Source organism: Anomaloglossus baeobatrachus, chromosome 2, assembly GCF_048569485.1.
Source record: "Anomaloglossus baeobatrachus isolate aAnoBae1 chromosome 2, aAnoBae1.hap1, whole genome shotgun sequence".
Taxonomy (NCBI): Eukaryota; Metazoa; Chordata; class Amphibia; order Anura; family Aromobatidae; genus Anomaloglossus; species Anomaloglossus baeobatrachus.
The window spans coordinates 186,774,423-186,795,966 of record NC_134354.1 but is presented as its reverse complement, the minus strand read 5'-3'; the positions used below and the strand labels follow the sequence as shown (position 1 = coordinate 186,795,966).

The 21,544-nt window shown below is 47.1% G+C and overlaps 1 protein-coding gene across 1 annotated transcript in view; it reads left to right on the top strand.

The window, feature by feature from the left end:
* DIPK2B (divergent protein kinase domain 2B) overlaps positions 1–21,544 on the top strand; it is a 129,981-nt gene that overhangs the window by 8,142 nt on the left and 100,295 nt on the right. Inside the window, exon 2 of the mRNA XM_075335544.1 lies at positions 10,344–10,608. Coding sequence (XP_075191659.1) covers positions 10,344–10,608 — 265 coding nt within the window. The remainder of the gene's footprint in view (positions 1–10,343; positions 10,609–21,544) is intronic.

Sequence of the window (21,544 nt, the reverse complement as noted above, 5' to 3'; positions counted from 1 at the left end):
TTTTCACTCAGCACTCTTTTCACTGCTGTGGCCCTCTGGGAACTTCTGGTTTCGAGCTGACTCTCAGGACGAAGGGCGGGGCTTCTACTTTGCGCGCTTTCGTGGAGAAGATGGCGTTTTGGTGCCAAAAGATGGCAGAATATGGCAGAAATATTGGGAAACGGGGATTGTGTTTAGAGTTTTTGACGCCACCCCTTCGTGCCCTGGTCCCAGTCCGGTGATGGTGCAAGGCCACTGGCTGTCCTCCTCGACAGTTCCGTGCCCCTTGCCATGATCCCCTGTGACCGGGGGTTCAGCTTCTTCTAGGCCCAGACCACCGTCTGCTGCCTAGATGGCTTCCTAGGAGCCCGGCTCCTGACCTCCTCTCTCCTTCACTTCCAAACTTCCATCCTTGACTGACTAACACTCTTGACACTCCTGACCTTACTTACTTAAACCACCATACACCATACCTGTATATATATATTTATGTTGTTGTCATCTGCCCTTTTTATGTTATTATTAAAAGTTAAATTTTAACGGGGATTTTTTTTCTCTTTGTTTTTTTTTCTTTTTGTTTCACAATACCCCTTTAGTATTGGCTGTGGCCTGGTTTTTCATTTCCATGACCGTGACCTTGGAGGTATATGGCTTCAGAACAATTTGCTTTGCTGCCTTAAGGCCACTTTACACGCTACGATTTAGATCGCCCAGATCGTTGTTACGATTTGCCGAGATCGTACATAGGTCGTTTATTAGCGGTCACACGTACACATCTCACCAACGATGCAATAGCGATCAGCGATATATTGTTTGACCAAGGAGATCGTTTGAATGTTGTTCGTCGTTGGCAGGGTGTCAAACATACCAATATGTCTGCTGCGATCCAAACGATGAACAATATTTTGAAACTGAATGACGTGTCAACGATCAACGATTTTCAACCTATTTGCGATCGTTCAGAGTCGCACGTAGATGTCACACGCAACGACGTCGCTAACGATGCCAGATGTGCGTCACGGAAACCATTACCTCGACGACATATCGTCAGATAAATCGTAGCGTGTAACGCCGCCTTTAGTCCTGTACCTAGATTAAGGCAACGTTTCTTGCTGGAGCCCAATCTCACGACCCGCCAACCACTTCCAGCTGAGCTGTTGTCTCAATTACAATAACAATTGTGCTAGTGGCTACAATGTATAGCATTCTACAAATATTTATCTGAAAATCATTAGAAGAGTTTTCAGCCATCAACTAAAGGGGGCTTTACACGCTGCGACATCGCTAATGCGGAGTCGTTGGGGTCACGGAATTTGTGACGCACATCCGGCCGCATTAGCGATGCCGTTGCGTGTGACACCGATAAGCGATTTTGCATCGTTGCAAAAACGTGCAAAATCGCTAATCGGCGACATGGGGGTCCATTCTTAAAAATCGTTACTGCAGCAGTAACGAAGTTGTTCCTCGTTCCTGCGGCAGCACACATCGCTCCATGTGACGCCGCAGGAACGAGGAAGCTCCCCTTACCTGCCTCCCGGCTGCTATGCAGAAGGAAGGAGGTGGGCGGGATGTTACGTCCCGCTCATCTCTGCCCCTCCGCTGCTATTGGGCGGCGGTTCAGTGACGCTTCAGTGACGTCGCTGTGACGCCGCACGGACCGCCCCCTTAGAAAGGAGGCGGTTCGCCGGTCACAGCGATGTCGCCGGACAGGTAAGTATGTGTGACGGCTCTGGGCGATGTTGTGCGGCACGGGCAGCGCTTTGCCCGTGTCGCGCAACAGATGGGGGCGAGTACCCACACTAGCGATATCGGGACCGATATCGCAGTGTGTAAAGTAGCCTTTACATGGTATATTTCCAGGAGCTACGTGGGAAGTATCAGCTATTTAAGAAAGATATACATGATCCCCAATATTGTCAGCTTGAAAAATGTGGATATGTGAGATTTATTTTCAGCGGTCTATTAGTAATCTAAGGATCCTGCTCAACTGCTGGCAGTGTCAGACTGGCTACCGGAGGAACCGCCAGTAATACCAGGCCTGGCTGCGGTTACCTGCACTAAAGTCCGGAGCTCTCACCTGAGCTCTGGAGTGCAGCCTGGACTGAACTTAGGGTTTGCAAGACTGAACCGCGAGTGCCGACTGATTCCCCATCGATCGCGGTTAAGTTCATGTCACAGCTGCGGACAGGCCGGGCTGCACTCCGGAGCTCAGGAGAGAGCACCGGACTTCAGTGCAGGCAACTGCAGCCAGGCCTGGTATTACTGGCGGATCCTCTGATAGCCAGTCCGATTCTGCCTGCGGGGGTCTTTTGACTAAAACATTAGACAAAAGAAATAAGCTAAATTATTACGTAGATTCTTTGCAAAACAAAACTACCAAAAGCTGCAATTTGCTGAGTGTTACATTTTTTGCCCTCTTTTTACACTTAAATGAAAATATATAATATGTTCCTATTAAATAATCTAAACTAATCTAATTTTAATATACTGTAATCTTTTCTTCTAATCGCTATTTTGTAAGTGTCTAGAGGTCATCTCTACTTTGACTTAAAAAAAGTGACATTGAGGTTTTTCCTACGCTGAGCATATGCAGCTAGTCATTAGAATTGCTAATCTATGGTTTGCACTTTACAAATTACATTTTATTCAGTTCTAAAAGTATTTATGCTGCAAGCACAACAGGATTTTTTTTTTAGCTTTTAAAAGTTTCAGTCTTCAACTAATCCTGTAACAATCTCATAAAGTACATTATTTAACCCCTAAAATCTGCTTCTTTCTCTGCCAGAACTGATCAGTCATTATCAGAATTCTCAGATCTGAGAGAAAACCTGTGTTCAGTGAAGACTTTCCCATTACTGAGATAGGAGATAGCAGATGTTACGGAGGAGATGCTATGATAATGGGAGGAGCTAGAGGTAGAGCTCCATCCCCTCCTCCTTCTTGTATCCACATAGAATCTCATCAGTAAAAAGTGTGAAAAGAAACCCTAAAACACTGTCTGTGCTTCCTAGTTTTATATTAACTCATATGCAACATCTGACCTCTGACACAAAAAAATCAAAAAATGGCAGAAAAATTCCACAAAGAATGCAGCGTTTAAGAAAAAAATCAAATCATGAAACTATTCTCTTGAAATCCAAAAAACACAGGAATAGATCCTTGACAAATCCCATTGCTTTCCATTGGCTAAAGTGTTTTAAACCTACAAAAGTTATAAGAATGAAATGTACACAAATTCATAAACAGTGGCATAATTAGAGTTTGATGGGCCCTGGTGCAACGTTTGGACCTGGGCCCCCCTCCACGTACACCAACACTCAGGGTACAGGATAATAACGCTGACACTCAGAGTGCGGGATAATGACGCTGATGTCGCGGGCGGAGGAGGGGACGCCGCGCTCTCCCACTGCTCGGGTCCGGCTGCCGCTGCGGCTGCTGCGGCCTGCTGCTGCTGCTCGGTGGCTCGAGCGATGGGCCGGATCCCGGGGACTCGAGCGGCGCTCCTCGCCCGTGAGTGAAAAGGGGGATTGGTGTTTTGGGATAGTTTATTGTCCGTGACGCCACCCACGGTTGTGGTGATTGTGTGGACACCACCGCTGCTCTGTATGGGGATCCCGGGAGCGGTGACAGGGAGCAGCAAAGTTGTCAGTTCTCCCCTCCGTGGGTAGGGGGTGGTTGTCCCGGGGCCCAGTGATGGGGTGGGTGATGCAGGGCTTGGTGGGGTGCAGGGACATGAGGACAGCTTTGTGCCTTGCGGCACTGTGGTACTCACTCAGCCTGAGACGATGACACAGATCTCGGTAAAACACACGGCTGGAAAGACGGTTCCCACGGATGGCTGCACTTGCTTTCCCCAGTAGTTGACGGTGACGGTCCCTTTTTCCTGCACCTAAGATGATGATGGTTGCGATGGGTTCCCACCGGTAACCCGCTCCCCGGCTTGGATATGGGCCGGAGGAGCCCTACTTTGCCCGCAGGTGCTGGCCCTGAGAAACTGGTGCCCTGGCGGTGGCGGTGTCTCTCTGTTACGGTTGGACTGTTGCCTTCAATCGGGACTTGGTTGCTGGGAGACAGTCGTCCCCTTCACTGACGGATTTGGCAAATTATGGCGACTCCTAGCCTTGCCGGGATCCGAAAGGCCCCTGCCCTGGTGCTGACTGCTCTTCGTATACTGCTCCAAACCGCCGGGCCACCACCCGTTCGTGGTCCTTCCAGCAACCTCCAAGCAGTCACCCCTGCGGACAATCACCAGCGTCTGCTGACCTTGCTGTCTCTCAGTCCGGGGCACACACCCGGACCAACTTCAGGCTTCCTTAACTGTCACTTTTACTCCTCACTTGCCTCCGTTCTTCTTCCTGTCCAAACTCTATCTGCCTGGTTCTCCCGCCTCCAGGGCTGTGAACTCCTCGGTGAGCGGAGCCAACCGCCTGGCCCACCCCCTGGTGTGGACATCAGCCCCTGGAGGAAGGCAAGAAGGATTTTTGGTTAGCCTAGGTGTTCCTAACTGGGGTGTAGGGTGTGGTGGTGTTATGACCTGTGACCCCTGGCTTGCCCAGGGCGTCACATTCCCCCTTAGCAAAATGCAGACCGTCCGCGGGCTGCCCGTCCAACACCGGTTTTATTTTCTGAAAAATATATAAAAGGTAAAACGGTACACATAACAACTTATGACTTCATCCCACATCGGGAGGTTCAGTACTTAAACGTTGCAAACGGTTTACGGTTACGGTCTCCGCTCTCTCCCACCCAAGTAACCTGGCCCTGATGCTGCCCCTAAAGCCCAGGCAGCACCCCTTAACCCCAGTCCAGCACAAGTTACCCGAGCAGGATCTGTCCTTCCCCTCCAGAGGGTAGCCACCGGTTCCTGTGGTGGCTGGGCCCCAGCCTGCTCTGCTGTGGGCCCTCCCTCCAACCTGCCTCTCCGGAGGTGGCAAATGCGGAAACGGTAACGGTAAAACAACTTATTTACATGCCACTTAACGTTTGTGGTTGCCCTGCAAGTTCATGGGCTTGTCCATGAGCAGTTCCTCATGCAACTTTTTAAACGGTCCCCACGGGGACAACGGTGCCGGCAACGGCCGGTTCTCTCAATCACGGTCAGACAATCTGGTAACTGTTCGGTTATCATTTTTGCTTATCATCTTTAAACTTTCAAAACAAACACAGTGGTGGTCCCAACGGGGACTGTGCAACGATGCTCCGCTGCCTTACTCAGATTCTTTTGCTGAGGCGGACCCATCCTCTGCCACCAGCATATCAAACATGCACTGACATGCCTGCTGTGACAGGGGTACACGGTACCCATTTCCACCGGTACGCGGGGTATGGAAAACCACGGGGTCTCCTACATAGCGGGAACGCTCACTTGCCTCTTCAAACTCAGCAGCGGACCCGGGGCTGGTGCCGGAGTCGTCATCTCTTGTTCCTGCACCAGGCGGGTTACCGCCAGCTGCCGCAGCCTCCTGGCCTCCAGCATCCAGCACATCAGAGCCCTCTGCAGCAGCACGGGGCAGCAGGTCAGGCGAGTTTACACTGAGGCGCCCCAGAAGTAACGGCAAGGATGATGCATAGGTCGAGACTAGGCCGGGCCCCTCAGCCGCAGCGGCCGGTCCTGGTAGGACATAGGGACGTGGGTCACCAGTCGGTTCTGCTACATCTGTTCCCCCTCCGTACATCGGGGCAGTTGCAATCAGCATCTCCACCTCGTTGGTCCACTGCTCCATCATTCTGAAGATCTGATCCTGCTGACGTTGATGGAATTGAATCACCCGGGCTTTCATCCATGCCACGGTCCCGGGCTCGGGGTCTGGCACAATCACTGCCGGGGCTTCTGGCACATTTTCATTACAGGGCCGCGGTTCCAGCGGTTCCCCCGGGAACGATTCAGGAACGTCCTGAGTGTCTGCAGCCGGTTGGTCCGCCGGGGCGGATTGGCAGGGTATCGCTACCAGTTGGGCAGATTGCGGGCCTAGTGGTGGGGCGGCAGCAGCTAACGCGGGTAGCGGGGCGAGAGGCAGGGTGAGTGGAGGCAGGCCGGGCCCCTCAAATGGCCGATCCCTCGGGAATACAGGGGCGTGGGTCTCTTACCCACTCTTCCAAATCCTCTTCCACCTCGCGTCTCCGCATAGCTGCCACCACGTCCGCCATGTCGGTCTCCCACTCCTCCAGGAGGAGTTGCATGTGGGCCTGCAGACGGTTACTCAGCGGGACGGTCCGGTCCCTCAACCACGTCGCCGTACCAGGTGCGGGGGCTTCCTCGTTGGGAGTTGGGTTGTACATCTTGGCAATCGTGCCTTCCAGGAACCAGGTATTGCTGCAGAGTTCTGGCATCTCTGCTTTTATAGCTGCGTTCACATGCAGCCAGCCGCCATGGCGTCCCCTTAGCCTCTTTCCGGCCCCTCCTATATCGGGGCGGGGCCCTGGCCTTCGCGCCTCTGCTACTCGAGAAGACGCTCGAGCGGGAACTTTTCGCGCCAAAGATGGCGACTTCTGAAATTTTTTCAGCCGGATACCTCCGCCGGTCACAAGGCGCACCTCTACCCAACGGCAGAGCGGTAAGATCCTGTTCATGACGCCAAGTTGTCGCGGGCGGAGGAGGGGACGCCGCGCTCTCCCACTGCTCGGGTCCGGCTGCCGCTGCGGCTGCTGCGGCCTGCTGCTGCTGCTCGGTGGCTCGAGCGATGGGCCGGATCCCGGGGACTCGAGCGGCGCTCCTCGCCCGTGAGTGAAAAGGGGGATTGGTGTTTTGGGATAGTTTATTGTCCGTGACGCCACCCACGGTTGTGGTGATTGTGTGGACACCACTGCTGCTCTGTATGGGGATCCCGGGAGCGGTGACAGGGAGCAGCAAAGTTGTCAGTTCTCCCCTCCGTGGGTAGGGGGTGGTTGTCCCGGGGCCCAGTGATGGGGTGGGTGATGCAGGGCTTGGTGGGGTGCAGGGACGCGAGGGCAGCTCTGTGCCTTGCGGCACTGTGGTACTCACTCAGCCTGAGACGATGACACAGATCTCGGTAAAACACACGGCTGGAAAGACGGTTCCCACAGACGGCTGCACTTGCTTTCCCCAGTAGTTGACGGTGACGGTCCCTTTTTCCTGCACCTAAGATGATGATGGTTGCGATGGGTTCCCACCGGTAACCCGCTCCCCGGCTTGGATATGGGCCGGAGGAGCCCTACTTTGCCCGCAGGCGCTGGCCCTGAGAAACTGGTGCCCTGGCGGTGGCGGTGTCTCTCTGTTACGGTTGGACTGTTGCCTTCAATCGGGACTTGGTTGCTGGGAGACAGTCGTCCCCTTCACTGACGGATTTGGCAAATTATGGCGACTCCTAGCCTTGCCGGGATCCGAAAGGCCCCTGTCCTGGTGCTGACTGCTCTTCGTATACCGCTCCAAATCGCCGGGCCACCACCCGTCCGCGGTCCTTCCAGCAACCTCCAAGCAGCCACCCCTGCGGACTATCACCGCCGTCTGCTGACCTTGCTGTCTCTCAGTCCGGGGCACACACCCGGACCAACTTCAGGCTTCCTTAACTGTCACTTTTACTCCTCACTTGACTCCATTCTTCTTCCTGTCCAAACTCTATCTGCCTGGTTCTCCCGCCTCCAGGGCTGTGAACTCCTCGGTGGGCGGAGCCAACCGCCTGGCCCACCCCCTGGTGTGGACATCAGCCCCTGGAGGAAGGCAACAAGGATTTTTGGTTAGCCTAGGTGTTCCTAACTGGGGTGTAGGGTGTGGTGGTGTTATGACCTGTGACCCCTGGCTTGCCCAGGGCATCACACTGACACTTGGCTCCTTCCCTCAGCACCCAGGTTTCCCATGATCTGAAATTCCACTATCAGCACCCACCCAGCTTTCCTATGTTCTGATATCCATCTTGTCCTCGGCACCCAGCTTCCCCATGCTCTGCTATACATCTTTCCCTCAGCACCCAGCTTTCCCATATCAGAGCATAGGAAAGCTGGGTGCTGAGAGATGTATAGCAGAGCATGGGAAAGCTGGGTGCTGAGGGAAAGAGGCTATTTCCCATCAGCACAAAACTTTCCCGTCCCATGCTTGTATCTTTGTTCCCCCTTGTATATAGCTCTCCAAATATTATAATGGCTTCCACATAGCCTTCCATATAGTACAAAGGGTCCCACATAACCCTTCATATATTAGAATGCACCCCCATAGTCCTCTATGTATTATAATGCATTTCCCATAGTCCTCCATGTGTAAAGTAGCCCTCATAGCCCTCCAATTATTATAATGCAACTCCCATAGTTCTCCATATATTATAATGCACCCCATGGTACTCCAGATATTATACTGCACCACATAGTCCTCCATATATTATAAATCATCCCCATAGTCCTCCATGTTTTATAATGTACCCCAATAGTCCATGTATAAGGTAGACCCCATAGTCCTCCATAATATTATAATGCAGCCGCCATAGTCCTATATGTATTATAATGCAGCCCCATAGACCTTCACATTGTATTATGCAGCCCCATAGTCCTCCATCTATAATGCACCTCTATAGTCCATGTATGGTGTGCTTCATGTTGCATTATCCAGCCCCATAGTCTTCATGTATTATGCACCCCTATAGTCCATATATAAGGTGTCCTTCATATTGTATTATGCAGCCAAATAGAGCTCCATGTATAATGCTACCCCATAGACCTCCATGTATAATTCAGCCCCATAGGCCTCTGGCCACCGTGTACTCACTGATTAAAAAAACAAACGACAAGTCCTCACCTCTCCTCGTTCCCCCATTGCTCCGGCCAGAGCGTCCTCCCGTTCTTCACTCTGTGCTCTGCAGTCTCAACACAACAGTCACCCAGTCACACTGTGATGTCAAGCGCAGGCATAGGGGGAGAATGATAAAGCATAGAGCGGAGTGCGCTGCTCGATGTTTCATCATTGCTGTGTGTGATGACGGGCGAGAGGGTCTGGTGCCGCCACCACTGACACCAGGCCCGCCTGACTCACGGGCAATATAGCGGCTGTGTGGTCTGCCACAGAACAGCGCAGCTCCTCTCTCACAGAGAGGAGCTGGCTGCTGATCTGCAGGTCAGGCCTGGGCCCTGTTGTGATGGCGACCTCTGTGACTGCAGTCGTAATGCCCCTGTTCATAAAGTAAATTATATTAACTTCATTAGAGAGGATAATTCACCAGTTTTAATATGTCAAACTAGCCACATCATGGAATAGTAGTTACAGAGCTGAATGAAATGTAGTTTTTCATTTTAAGGATTTAAGAAACGTAGTGACCAGAGAGTGAGGTGAATATAAGGATTTTTTTTTATATATTTTTTACATATTATGTTTATTATGGTCTCGTGTCTAGATAGACCCCAGAGCATATTAATGGACATTACATTCACAGAGAATAACAATAAAAAAAAAAAAAAAAAAAAAACATGCAAACAGGCAAATTTGAACTTTGCTTGATGAGCTCATCTCTATATTTAGCAAAGCTTGTATGATTGTAAAAATTTCCAATTTTCCTCTTGGGGCAGAGTTAACAGAGCTGTGAGAGGAGAGCTGAAGTTGCAAAATTGTTTGCAATTACACACTAATCCTCTGTATTCTCCTTCCCTCCACACTGACTGCCATGACAATAGATTTGGAAGTGTTTGCAATCATACTCAGTTCTGATTTATACTACTGTAGAGATCATGGCATGTTTTTTTTCTCTCCTACTTATTATTGGTCAATGTAACGCAGGAGACAAAGTACTTACCCCAGAGAAAAATCTCTAATAATGCGCAGCTGGGCTTGTCAGAAATTCTAACCTAAAATATAAAAGCTTATATCTCTGCAACAGAGATAAAAAATTAAAAAATAAAAAAAATATGTTCAACTCCGCTCTGTGTACACTATTCCTTGATGTAGCCAGTTTAAAATTGTCAGACTGGTGAAAGATACTTAAATAAATAAATAATAGTCTTGCAATCATTCCACTACTTAATAACCTTCAAAAATGATGGTAGAGGAGGGAGACCAGTTTCCTATATAATGTAAAGTAATTGGCTAATTGGTCAAATCTAAAGTAACGTATGTGTGAACTTCAAAAGCTTAATTACCTTTACTCGTGGCATAATATGTAGGGCATACGTTCAAAATAATGCAAAGTACTAATCAGTCAGATACATTCCTATAAGAAAGGGGCATACTATGGGCCTCCCCGGAGTACCATGGACAATTATGGTCAAAGACACAATATGTTTAAAATGTGACAAATGAATAAAATATATTTATAGTTGATGGAAAATTTTGAATGGACCTCTACAAGCAAGTAGATTTATATACATGTTCCTGAAACTACAATTAGATTTCCAGTCTGAAAAACATTATCCATCTTCTGTCACTCAAGGTTTCAGAACTGGCTGGCTCCACATCTGCGGCTTCCCCATCCAGATCTTCAGTACTACTCAGGGAACTACAGTGACGACGGAGAAATCTGGAGATCTGTTGAGATATCTCGGCTAGCTAGTAAAAGGCAACATGACTTGGGTGATCAGAGGATCTGCAGTAATTTTACCAAGAGGAAATCTTGTAGTATTGAAGGAATCCTAAAGAGAACGGAGAGGTTTAAGAAGTGGATGTCAGCTAAGCGTCTTACACCAGATTTAGTACAAGTGAGTGTTATCTAAAATAAAATTACACAGTATGATTCAGTAGTTGATAACTTTTTTCAGAAATTACATAATATGCATCTGTTAATGAAAATGCTCTTCTCATGGGTGGAAAATCAAAGTTCACTGTCATCTATAGAATGTCAGGTATTGAAACTCAGTCCCATTCTATGGTAATACTCTGGAGGGGCATGGTGTGGGCAATATTCTCAAATTCTAAGCATAAAGGGTTCTAGAATTGAATGCATCCTTTAAATGCAGTGGGAAAAAATGTACATAAAAATCAGTAAATCAGCACGAGTTACAATCAAATGTGATGCAGATTTTACTGTACATGTGCCATGGATGTAATCCTATGCCTTGCAAAGGACTGAATCCATTGTGATAATCTGCCACATTGGTTGACATGCTGTAGATTGAAAATAAAATGTCATAAAGTATCATGCACTTTGCTAATCCATCCCATATGGAAACACCTAAACTGGGTTATCAACTTTAATAAAATATTTTCTAAAATATACCTGTATTTGCATAGGTGCCCCTGTGGCACCCCTGAGGTTTTGGTCGCCACAGGGTACTGCACCTCAGTTAAGGTGTGGTATCTATCTCAGGTAAGGAGGGGGTTAATCACCGGTGTTCCACATTCACACACACCACACACTGCTCAGGAGCCTTCTCACGGGGGGGGTTGGCTCAGGGTAGGTAGGGGGGTGGCCATCACGATGCATGGGACTTCCCCGGTCACTGAAGCTAGCTACCTGTGGGGGCGGGTTCCATTTGGAGTAGAAATACGCACAACACACGCACATCAAAAACAGACCCATCAGCATGATAGTTCTGGCAAGACATCGCTCTAAAAACTTGGACTTGCTGGGCCCTGCGGCTTTGAGCGGAAGCTCAGCCGGGGTACCTAACTACTGAGGGGGACACTTTAGAGATAGGACACTCTCTCGCTCTCCTTCTCCTTTCACAATGCCGGTGGTGACCCCTGACCGCACCTGAGATTGACCCGAGCCCATCACGGCAGTGACTGGTGTGACCGGGCTGGCAGCTGAAGTCGTGAATAAACTACACCCTGAACCCACAGAGACTGTGTTGGGTCATCCTTACCGGCACCGCCGCCCAGCGCTTAGGCGCCAACGGCCATTACCTACTACCCTCATCATCCACCCGGGGCCCGCTCCGCCTATGGGGAGCGATACCATCCCGGCTGCCTTAACACCTGCCCCAGAGAAGAACCCTGAAGTGGCGGCCATTCCCAGGCTAAATACCACAGGTGGTGTCACGACAAACTTTTCCTAATACCCCGCTTCTCCCACCATTTACTGTACGCCTCAGGGCAACGGAACCGACCAAGGCCACCCCGTGACAACGCCTGACCAAACCCGAAATGGCCTGGCGACAAGTAGGTTGACTGCCTGCCTCATGGGGCGGTACACACCGATCTTCAGATATTACCATCACTTTCAAAAGGCGGTCAACATAATGGATATGTCAGGGTCTAGTTACCTGGCTTATTTCAAAAGCTGAACCAGGCCACATTTCTGTCTATGCATCAGCTTTGACAGTGAAAGCACCAAAAGTAAAAGGAATGTGTTATAAAAAAATTCAATAATTGAAAAATATGTAAAGTATTAATATTTAAATTAAAACATATACCGTATTTTTCGCTTTATAAGACGCACTTTTGTTCCCCCAAATTTTGGGGGAAAGTAGGGGGTGCGTCTTATAATCCGAATATACGGGAGGGGGGTGTGTATATATATATATATATATATATATATATATATATACAGAGTCCAGTGGAGGTGCGGGCAGCTCTGGAGCGGTGCTGGGGGCTGCTGGGGGCAGGAAAAGCTGGGAGCGGCAGCGTTTGATCTCCTGCTCCCGCTCATATAATATGCACAGCCGCTGTCCATCAGAAGCGTGGTGCTGAAACTGCTTCTCGCTGATGGGCTGGGGGAGCTGCACATATTATATCTGCCTGTGCTTACCTTTGATCGCACAGGATCCCCCCTCCCCCTGTGTTAGCTATAGCCTCCCGTGCTGCTGCCCATAGTAAAATAATAAACTCTTTACTCACCTCCTCCAGTGTGTCTGCCCGGTCTCCCTCCTGCTGCTGTGATTAGGCACACAGAGATAGCTCTCTGCTGTCCCGATCACATGACCTGCACTAGAACCAGGAAGTAGGAAGTGCAGGAGACAGGAGGAGCTCAACCCCGAGGAGGGAGACACAAGACAAGACAGTGCTGCAGAAGGTAAGGAAAGAGTTTATTTTACTAAAAGCAGCAACATGGGGGCGATATGTAACAGAGGGTGATGTCTGCCTGCCCCAATGGGCCTGTCTGCCTGCCCCAGTGGGCCTGTCTGCCTGCCACAGTGGGCCTGTCTGCTAGCCACAGTGGGCCTTTCTGCCAGCCACAGTGGGCCTGTCTGCCAGCCACAGTGGGCCTGTCTGCCTGCCACAGTGGGCCTGTCTGCCTGCCCCAGTGGGCCTGTCTGCCTGCCCCAGTGGGCCTGTCTGCCTGCCCCAGTGGGCCTGTCTGCCAGCCACAGTGGGCCAGTCTGCCTGCCACAGTGGGCCTGTCTGCCTGCCACAGTGGGCCTGTCTGCCTGCTAGAGTGGGCCTGTATGCCAGCCACAGTGGGCCTGTATGCCAGCCACAGTGGGCCTGTGTGCCAGCCACAGTGGGCCTGTGTGGCAGCCAGAGTGGGCCTGTGTGCCAGCCACAGGGGCCGTGTGCCAGCCATAGAGGATGTGTGCCAGCCATAGGGGAAATGTGGCATCACTGGGGGACGTGTTCAATATAAGGTGGCCATATCCAGATTAAGGGGGCTAATTTTAGGATGAGGGGGCTATGAGGGACATATACCCTATATTATTTGTTAGACGGACACTGGCATTATAAGACGGACCCCATTTATTAAAAAAATTCTCTATTCCTTCACCAAATTTGGGGGTGCGTCTTATAATCAGGTGCGTCTTATAAAGCGAAAAATACGGTATATTATTTTTGGAAATATATATGGAAAATTATTTACAAAGTTTTTAAATTTTCAACTTTTAAGCAGTAGGGGGAGCAGCCGATGCTATTTATCATGCAAACCTAGTGCAGTGGTTGCTTGCATTACAACTTTAGTAAATGTGGGCAGGATTTTCTCCATGTGCATGATATCCTTCCTCTGCTCCCCCCTCTGAGTGTTGCAAAAGGATAAAGAAGGATGAAGTTTAGGATCTCACTGCAGAGCCATATTGATGGTGACTGCAATGTGATAATGAAATGTGGATACTGTCACCGAGGATGGGTGGCAGCACCGATTCTGACTTTCATGTTAACTGAAGTGAAAATTGAAATGGTGCACCTTCATCATAGTGCAATATAAACATTATTATTCAATTGGGTGAAAAATTTGTGTTGGCATGACACTTAGTTCATAATTAAACAACCAAAAAGTCCCTGTTATACCAAAAGGAGACAATAAGAAATTCATACATTAGTAAAATTTACATATTTTATTGAATAATAATAATATTTACAAAAAATTACATGAATAAACAGAGAAGGAGGGAGCAACAATGCTACCTGGTTATGGTATCAAGTAAGCAACCAGTAGAAAAAGAGGCAAAAATTGCCACGTCGATGTATATATATAAAATAGTTCCATTGCTCAATGACGTACAATTAATAACACAGGTACCTACAGAAAAAATAATAACAGATAGTTTCAAAGATGTCACTAGAAATATGTAATTTAATTAAGAGCAGGTTATAACGATCCCCGCCACCATGGCACCAGAGGAGTCGAATTCAGCTTCCAGCACCTCGGAGGCAGCATGGGTCCCGCGTACGAGGGGAAATGGCTTCCGTGCTTTGCTCATGAGGCACTCTGTGCCTGAAATTGTTGTGCCAGAGCGAGAGGAGGAGCCCATCCTGTATGAGGAGCCTGCTTCTAACTCGATCAATGTCCTATTACCGACTTGGTGTCGATGCGACAAACCAGGACACTCTGCTTGTGTGTGTCCAGTGGATGCCAAGAACTCCTGAGCTGAGACTGGTTCCCAGGTACAGCCTTACGTGCCAGCAGAGATCGCTGCAGAGATACCAGCCCCCACTCCTGCAACAGCATAAGTTCCCCAGCTGCCACCAGGAGGCAGTAGAGGTGCGCGAGGCCAGTGCACCCAAACCCAGATTGATGATCCCAGGAGGGCCAGTTTACCCGGATGGCCCCTACCCAGTTCCCTGGTAGCTGTAACCTGCTGCACTACCAGATGTTTTCTTGTTAATGTTGATAATATGTGGAAAAATATTAATGTTGAGTTAACCTGGTTTTAATAATATTTGATAAAATCTGCAGTGGGGGGACCATTCAGGACCTCAATGACCGTAAAGTCCTGGGGCACCAGCAGTGACGCAGCCACCCCTGGAAATGGTGCATTGTTTCTTAGCGCCATTTTTAGGCCCTTTAACTGGCTCGTCCAGCAACCCTGGTGCTGGTGGCACACTGGGAAATAAAGGGGTTAATACCAACTTTGTATTCTCAAATGGTACTAAGCCCGAAATTCATGGTGTCACGCCAAATTAGACATGGCCACCATGAATTTCTAGTAAACAGTAAAAAAAACACGACACAGAAAAAAACTTTTTCAACGTTTTAGCATTGTCAGCTCTGCTAGATCGCTCTGTACAGAGTGAGAAGCAGGCTGACAGTGAGGGTATGATTGCACTTGCATCTCGCATTGCAACACCCCGCACGGCCTGATGTTCTTAGGACAGGAGCGCCTCAGCTGCATGGAAATACATTCAGCTGACCCACTCCTGTCGGGAGATTGTGTGCCATAATGCCATGCGACAGTGACAGTCAATGTTCAGTTAACAGGACCTTCAATGACGTCATAGTCATGTAACCAGTCTGTAAGCCAATGTCTATACAACAGTCACCCCTGACTGATCACATGGCTATGACATCATCGAAGGTCCTTTAGGCAGTGGTGCTTACCAGGGGGCACAGCAATGATCAGATGTGGAAGCAGAAGTGGCCGGGAAACAGTAGCTGCAGGACGCGTTGCAGGACCTGTAAGTATGATCACAATGTTTTTCAATAATGTGCTTGTTTTTTACAGGCCCTGGACCCGAACTGGACTTGATCTGTAACAAGATTCCCAGGAAAGCTTGTGATAAGGATCGTGTACTCGATCACTATGTCATCAGTACGAACCCCGATCTTTACAGTTCGGGAATGGATCGCCCATCACTACTCATGGGTAGAGATGAGTGGTTCCATTGAGGCTTGGTTCGCCGGCAGCAAATGAGCCTAGCTCCACAGGCTCGAGCTTGACCCGAACCCTGGATCAAGTCACTGATTGGCAGTTTGAGTCTCCACCCACATATAGCCAACCATAAGCAGATCACATCTGGGGGAAGGGGGGGAGCAGGCTTTTTCAAACTTTTCTTTGTTGCACACTACATATGATCACGCTGTTGGTACCCCCAGTGTACGCCGTTCAAACACTGAAGATAGCTAAGCACCAAGTGTACCTCAGCACAGGGGAGTTTTGTTTGCATGTAAAGCATCCAAACCTTGAACCTTGATTTTTAAATTTGGTGTTCGGTTCAAAAACTGTACTTCAGGTTCGCTCATCTCTACTCAGACTTCCTACGAATAAGCTTCTGGAGAATACAGTAGAGAGTTATGTAATGTAAAATGGGTGGTTTTATTGCTAGGATTGAGCACATGTGAGGGTAGCCTATCGAGAGGGTAAAAGTTATGTTCTACAGTGGATATCATAATGTAGGACTGGCAACTCTAATCTTTAGGTTATTTGTATTTTCTTTTGCTACATTTGTAACTCATTTATCATAAAATATATATTGTGGTAATACCATTATCCATTATTTAAAATTGTTATGAAATGATTTTTAAAAATATATCAATAAAGTAAAAAGAAGCAGGCAAAAAGAACAAGCAACAACACAATCTCGACACTATTACTTTGATGCTCCTAAAGGGGTCTGCGAACGTTACGCTGCAATAAATGTGCTCGAATTTGATTGACTCTGCCATCTGCTAGGTACGCATATGAGATAGTTATTGTCTGTTCTTACCATTTTGGAACAGAGAGTCCTCAGTGGTTGATACCTTTTAATGGCTAACTGAAAAGATGGTAATAATTGCAAGCTTTCGAGACTACTCAGGTCTCTTCATCAGGCATGGTATAACACAAAATCTGAAGAGTCACGTATTTATACACAACAGGACTTAGAATAGTGCAGTAAAAAAAAAAAAAAAAAAAAAAAGAACAAGTTATATGAAACAGAACTATCTCTATGGCAGGGGGACAAGCTGTTCTAGCCATAAATACTGATGCAGTTCAGTGTGAAAGTTTTATTGTCCTTTGATAAGGGTCTGGTCCAGGGCTGTGACATGCTCGGATGGTCAGAGGAGCACATCTTTTAACTGATGTAAAAAGACATGAATCCATGAGACACATTCATTCCTTCTCTGAATGTGTCAAAGGTCATCATAAGTTTGTACTCCCATAGTCTCCTGTCTCTCTGGGACTTGAAGTTTCCTTTCAATACCAGCAATTTCATGTCCATGATGCTGTGGTCTGGGTTACAAAAATGTTTGGCCACAGGTAGATCCATCCTTTTTTCTCTAATTGTGTGGCGGTGAGAATTCATCCTTGTCCTGAGCTGTTGTCCTGTCTCCCCTACATACAGACCCCCAGTTGGACATTTGGTACATATAATTAAGTACACCACATTGGTTGTGGTGCAGCTGAACGTACCTGGGATCTTGTAGTCCTGATGTGATCTGGGAATCTTTATCTTGTCCGTTGTCAATATTAATGGACAGGTCTTGCATTTTTTCTGGTTGCAGGGAAATGTTCCTGTTGGTGTTGGAGAGGACAGGGAGCTTCTGACAATGATGCTTCTTAGATTTGGGGGCTGTCTAAAACACAGAAGTGGGGGGTCTGGAAAAATAGATTTTAACCGGGCATCTTTTTGCAGTAATGGTTGTAGTTTCCGTGCAGCTCCTCTAAACACCTCCAGATGTGGATTGTAGGTGACTACAAGAGGGACCCGGTTGTTCTCTTCTTTGGTTTTATAATGTAGAAGATGGTTTCTTGATATTCTGGTGGCTCTTATAATCTGGTTTTCAATTGTTCTTGGGTGGTAGCCTTGATTCAAAAAGGTTTTTCTGAGGCCCTCAAGGTGATTGTCTCTATCTGTACTGTTGGAACATATCCGATTGTACCTGATAGCCTGGCTGTATACAATAGAGTTTTTTATATGTTTTGGATGAAAACTGTCCCATTTCAGGTATGTTGGACGGTCAATTGGCTTCTTGTACAGGGATGTCTGTATTTCATTGTTCCGTAGTTTAATGATGGTGTCCAAGAAGTTGATTTCCGTGCAGGAGTAGTTGAGTGTTAGGTTGATGGTGGGATGAAACTGATTAAATTGTTCATGGAAGGTCTTCAGCTGCTCCTCAGACTCTGTCCAGATGATTAAAATATCATCAATGTAACGGTAGTAGGCCAGAGGCCTGATAGGACAAGAGGATAAAAAGTCACTCTCAAGCTTGGCCATGAAAAGATTTGCATATTGTGGTGCCATTTTGCTTCCCATTGCAGTCCCAGTCTCCTGTAGATATATGTCATTGTCAAATTCAAAGTAATTATGGGTGAGGATAAATTTTGTAAGCTTCACCACAGAATTGGCATCAGTTCCTGTATTTTCCAGGAAAATTTTGCAAGCATTTAATCCATCCTGGTGTGGAATATTCGAGTACAAGGATTCCACATCCATGGTGGCAAGGATGGTTCCCTCTGGAAGAGGACCTATTGCTGATAGTTTTTTCAATAGGTCAGTAGTGTCCTGGATGTAGCTGCTTGTATCCCTTACCAAGGGTTTAAGGATACCCTCTACCCATCCAGAGACTTGTTCAGTGAGGGTGCCCACACATGAAATGATGGGTCTTCCTGGGTTTCCAGATTTGTGAATTTTGGGAAGCATGTAGAATGTGCCTATTCTTGGACTCACCGGTATCAGTTCATCAGTTCTTATGGATATGTCAGGCAGACAAGAGGCCAACTTGTTAAGTTCCTTGTAATAGTCCTGTGTAGGGTCAGACTCCAATTTCTTATAGTAGCGTGTGTCCATCAGTTGTCTGTGTGCTTCCTTCATGTAGTCTGATTTGTTCATCATGACTATTGCACCCCCCTTGTCTGCAGGTTTAATGATGATTTCTTTGTTGGTTTTCAAAGATTTTATGGCCCTTCTCTCCTGGGCACTGATGTTGGATGGTTGCCTCCTGTGTGTGTCTAGGAAAGTGGATTTTACCAAATGTCTGAAAGTGTCTATATAGTTATCCAGATGAGGGTTGCGTCCTGGTGGAGGTGTCCAATCTGATCTTTTCCTGGTTGTCAAGATCCGTCTTCCTTCAGTCTGGGAGGATTCTGAAACATCTGCATCGCTAAAATATTCCCTCAGACGTAGTCTCCTGAAGTAATCTTCCATGTCGCTGCAGAGTTCAATTTTGTCTAGAGCTTTAGTCGGACAAAATGAGAGTCCTCTAGAAAGCACAGCAACTTCCATTTTGTTTGGTTTGTAATCCGAGAGATTGATAACACAGTTAGATGCTTTTGTGCCTTGAATGGACTTGGTTTCCAAGTTGTCAGGTTTTGGCTTTGTTCTCCACCTGTTTGTATTAAGTCCTGAATTGAGGCGCAGTCTGTGTAGCTTCTTTTCCTTGTTGTGGATCAGAAGGGTTCGTAGTCTGTAGTAGTATTGTTGTACTTCTTGTTCTGTGCTTTCTGGAAGTGTCTTCCTTTGTGTTTCAAATTCCCTCTGGATTTTACTCTTGATGCTGTAGAAGACATGCAAAAGGTGATTCCTTAGTCTCTCAGAAGTCCTGTGACAAAGGTTTTGTGCATAATGGGTATTGTAGGTATGTAGAATTGGGTTTGTAATCCAGAGTCCTTTGGGGATCAGATTCTCCTTTTTGCATTTGGATAAGAAAAATATGTCGCTGTCCAGTTGTGCGCGTTTCTTCAGAAGTGTCTTTAGTTCCATAAAGATGCGGTACATTCTGGTATCCTCCATTTTGATACAAGTAAAATATATCTTTGTACCGTGTTAGCCAGTAGAGATAAAAAAAATTGTTTAAAAGAACAGAGAGTCCTCAGTGGTTGATACCTTTTAATGGCTAACTGAAAAGATGGTAATAATTGCAAGCTTTCGAGACTACTCAGGTCTCTTCATCAGGCATGGTATAACACAAAATCTGAAGAGTCACGTATTTATACACAACAGGACTTAGAATAGTGCAGTAAAAAAAAAAAAAAAAAAAAAAAGAACAAGTTATATGAAACAGAACTATCTCTATGGCAGGGGGACAAGCTGTTCTAGCCATAAATACTGATGCAGTTCAGTGTGAAAGTTTTATTGTCCTTTGATAAGGGTCTGGTCCAGGGCTGTGACATGCTCGGATGGTCAGAGGAGCACATCTTTTAACTGATGTAAAAAGACATGAATCCATGAGACACATTCATTCCTTCTCTGAATGTGTCAAAGGTCATCATAAGTTTGTACTCCCATAGTCTCCTGTCTCTCTGGGACTTGAAGTTTCCTTTCAATACCAGCAATTTCATGTCCATGATGCTGTGGTCTGGGTTACAAAAATGTTTGGCCACAGGTAGATCCATCCTTTTTTCTCTAATTGTGTGGCGGTGAGAATTCATCCTTGTCCTGAGCTGTTGTCCTGTCTCCCCTACATACAGACCCCCAGTTGGACATTTGGTACATATAATTAAGTACACCACATTGGTTGTGGTGCAGCTGAACGTACCTGGGATCTTGTAGTCCTGATGTGATCTGGGAATCTTTATCTTGTCCGTTGTCAATATTAATGGACAGGTCTTGCATTTTTTCTGGTTGCAGGGAAATGTTCCTGTTGGTGTTGGAGAGGACAGGGAGCTTCTGACAATGATGCTTCTTAGATTTGGGGGCTGTCTAAAACACAGAAGTGGGGGGTCTGGAAAAATAGATTTTAACCGGGCATCTTTTTGCAGTAATGGTTGTAGTTTCCGTGCAGCTCCTCTAAACACCTCCAGATGTGGATTGTAGGTGACTACAAGAGGGACCCGGTTGTTCTCTTCTTTGGTTTTATAATGTAGAAGATGGTTTCTTGATATTCTGGTGGCTCTTATAATCTGGTTTTCAATTGTTCTTGGGTGGTAGCCTTGATTCAAAAAGGTTTTTCTGAGGCCCTCAAGGTGATTGTCTCTATCTGTACTGTTGGAACATATCCGATTGTACCTGATAGCCTGGCTGTATACAATAGAGTTTTTTATATGTTTTGGATGAAAACTGTCCCATTTCAGGTATGTTGGACGGTCAATTGGCTTCTTGTACAGGGATGTCTGTATTTCATTGTTCCGTAGTTTAATGATGGTGTCCAAGAAGTTGATTTCCGTGCAGGAGTAGTTGAGTGTTAGGTTGATGGTGGGATGAAACTGATTAAATTGTTCATGGAAGGTCTTCAGCTGCTCCTCAGACTCTGTCCAGATGATTAAAATATCATCAATGTAACGGTAGTAGGCCAGAGGCCTGATAGGACAAGAGGATAAAAAGTCACTCTCAAGCTTGGCCATGAAAAGATTTGCATATTGTGGTGCCATTTTGCTTCCCATTGCAGTCCCAGTCTCCTGTAGATATATGTCATTGTCAAATTCAAAGTAATTATGGGTGAGGATAAATTTTGTAAGCTTCACCACAGAATTGGCATCAGTTCCTGTATTTTCCAGGAAAATTTTGCAAGCATTTAATCCATCCTGGTGTGGAATATTCGAGTACAAGGATTCCACATCCATGGTGGCAAGGATGGTTCCCTCTGGAAGAGGACCTATTGCTGATAGTTTTTTCAATAGGTCA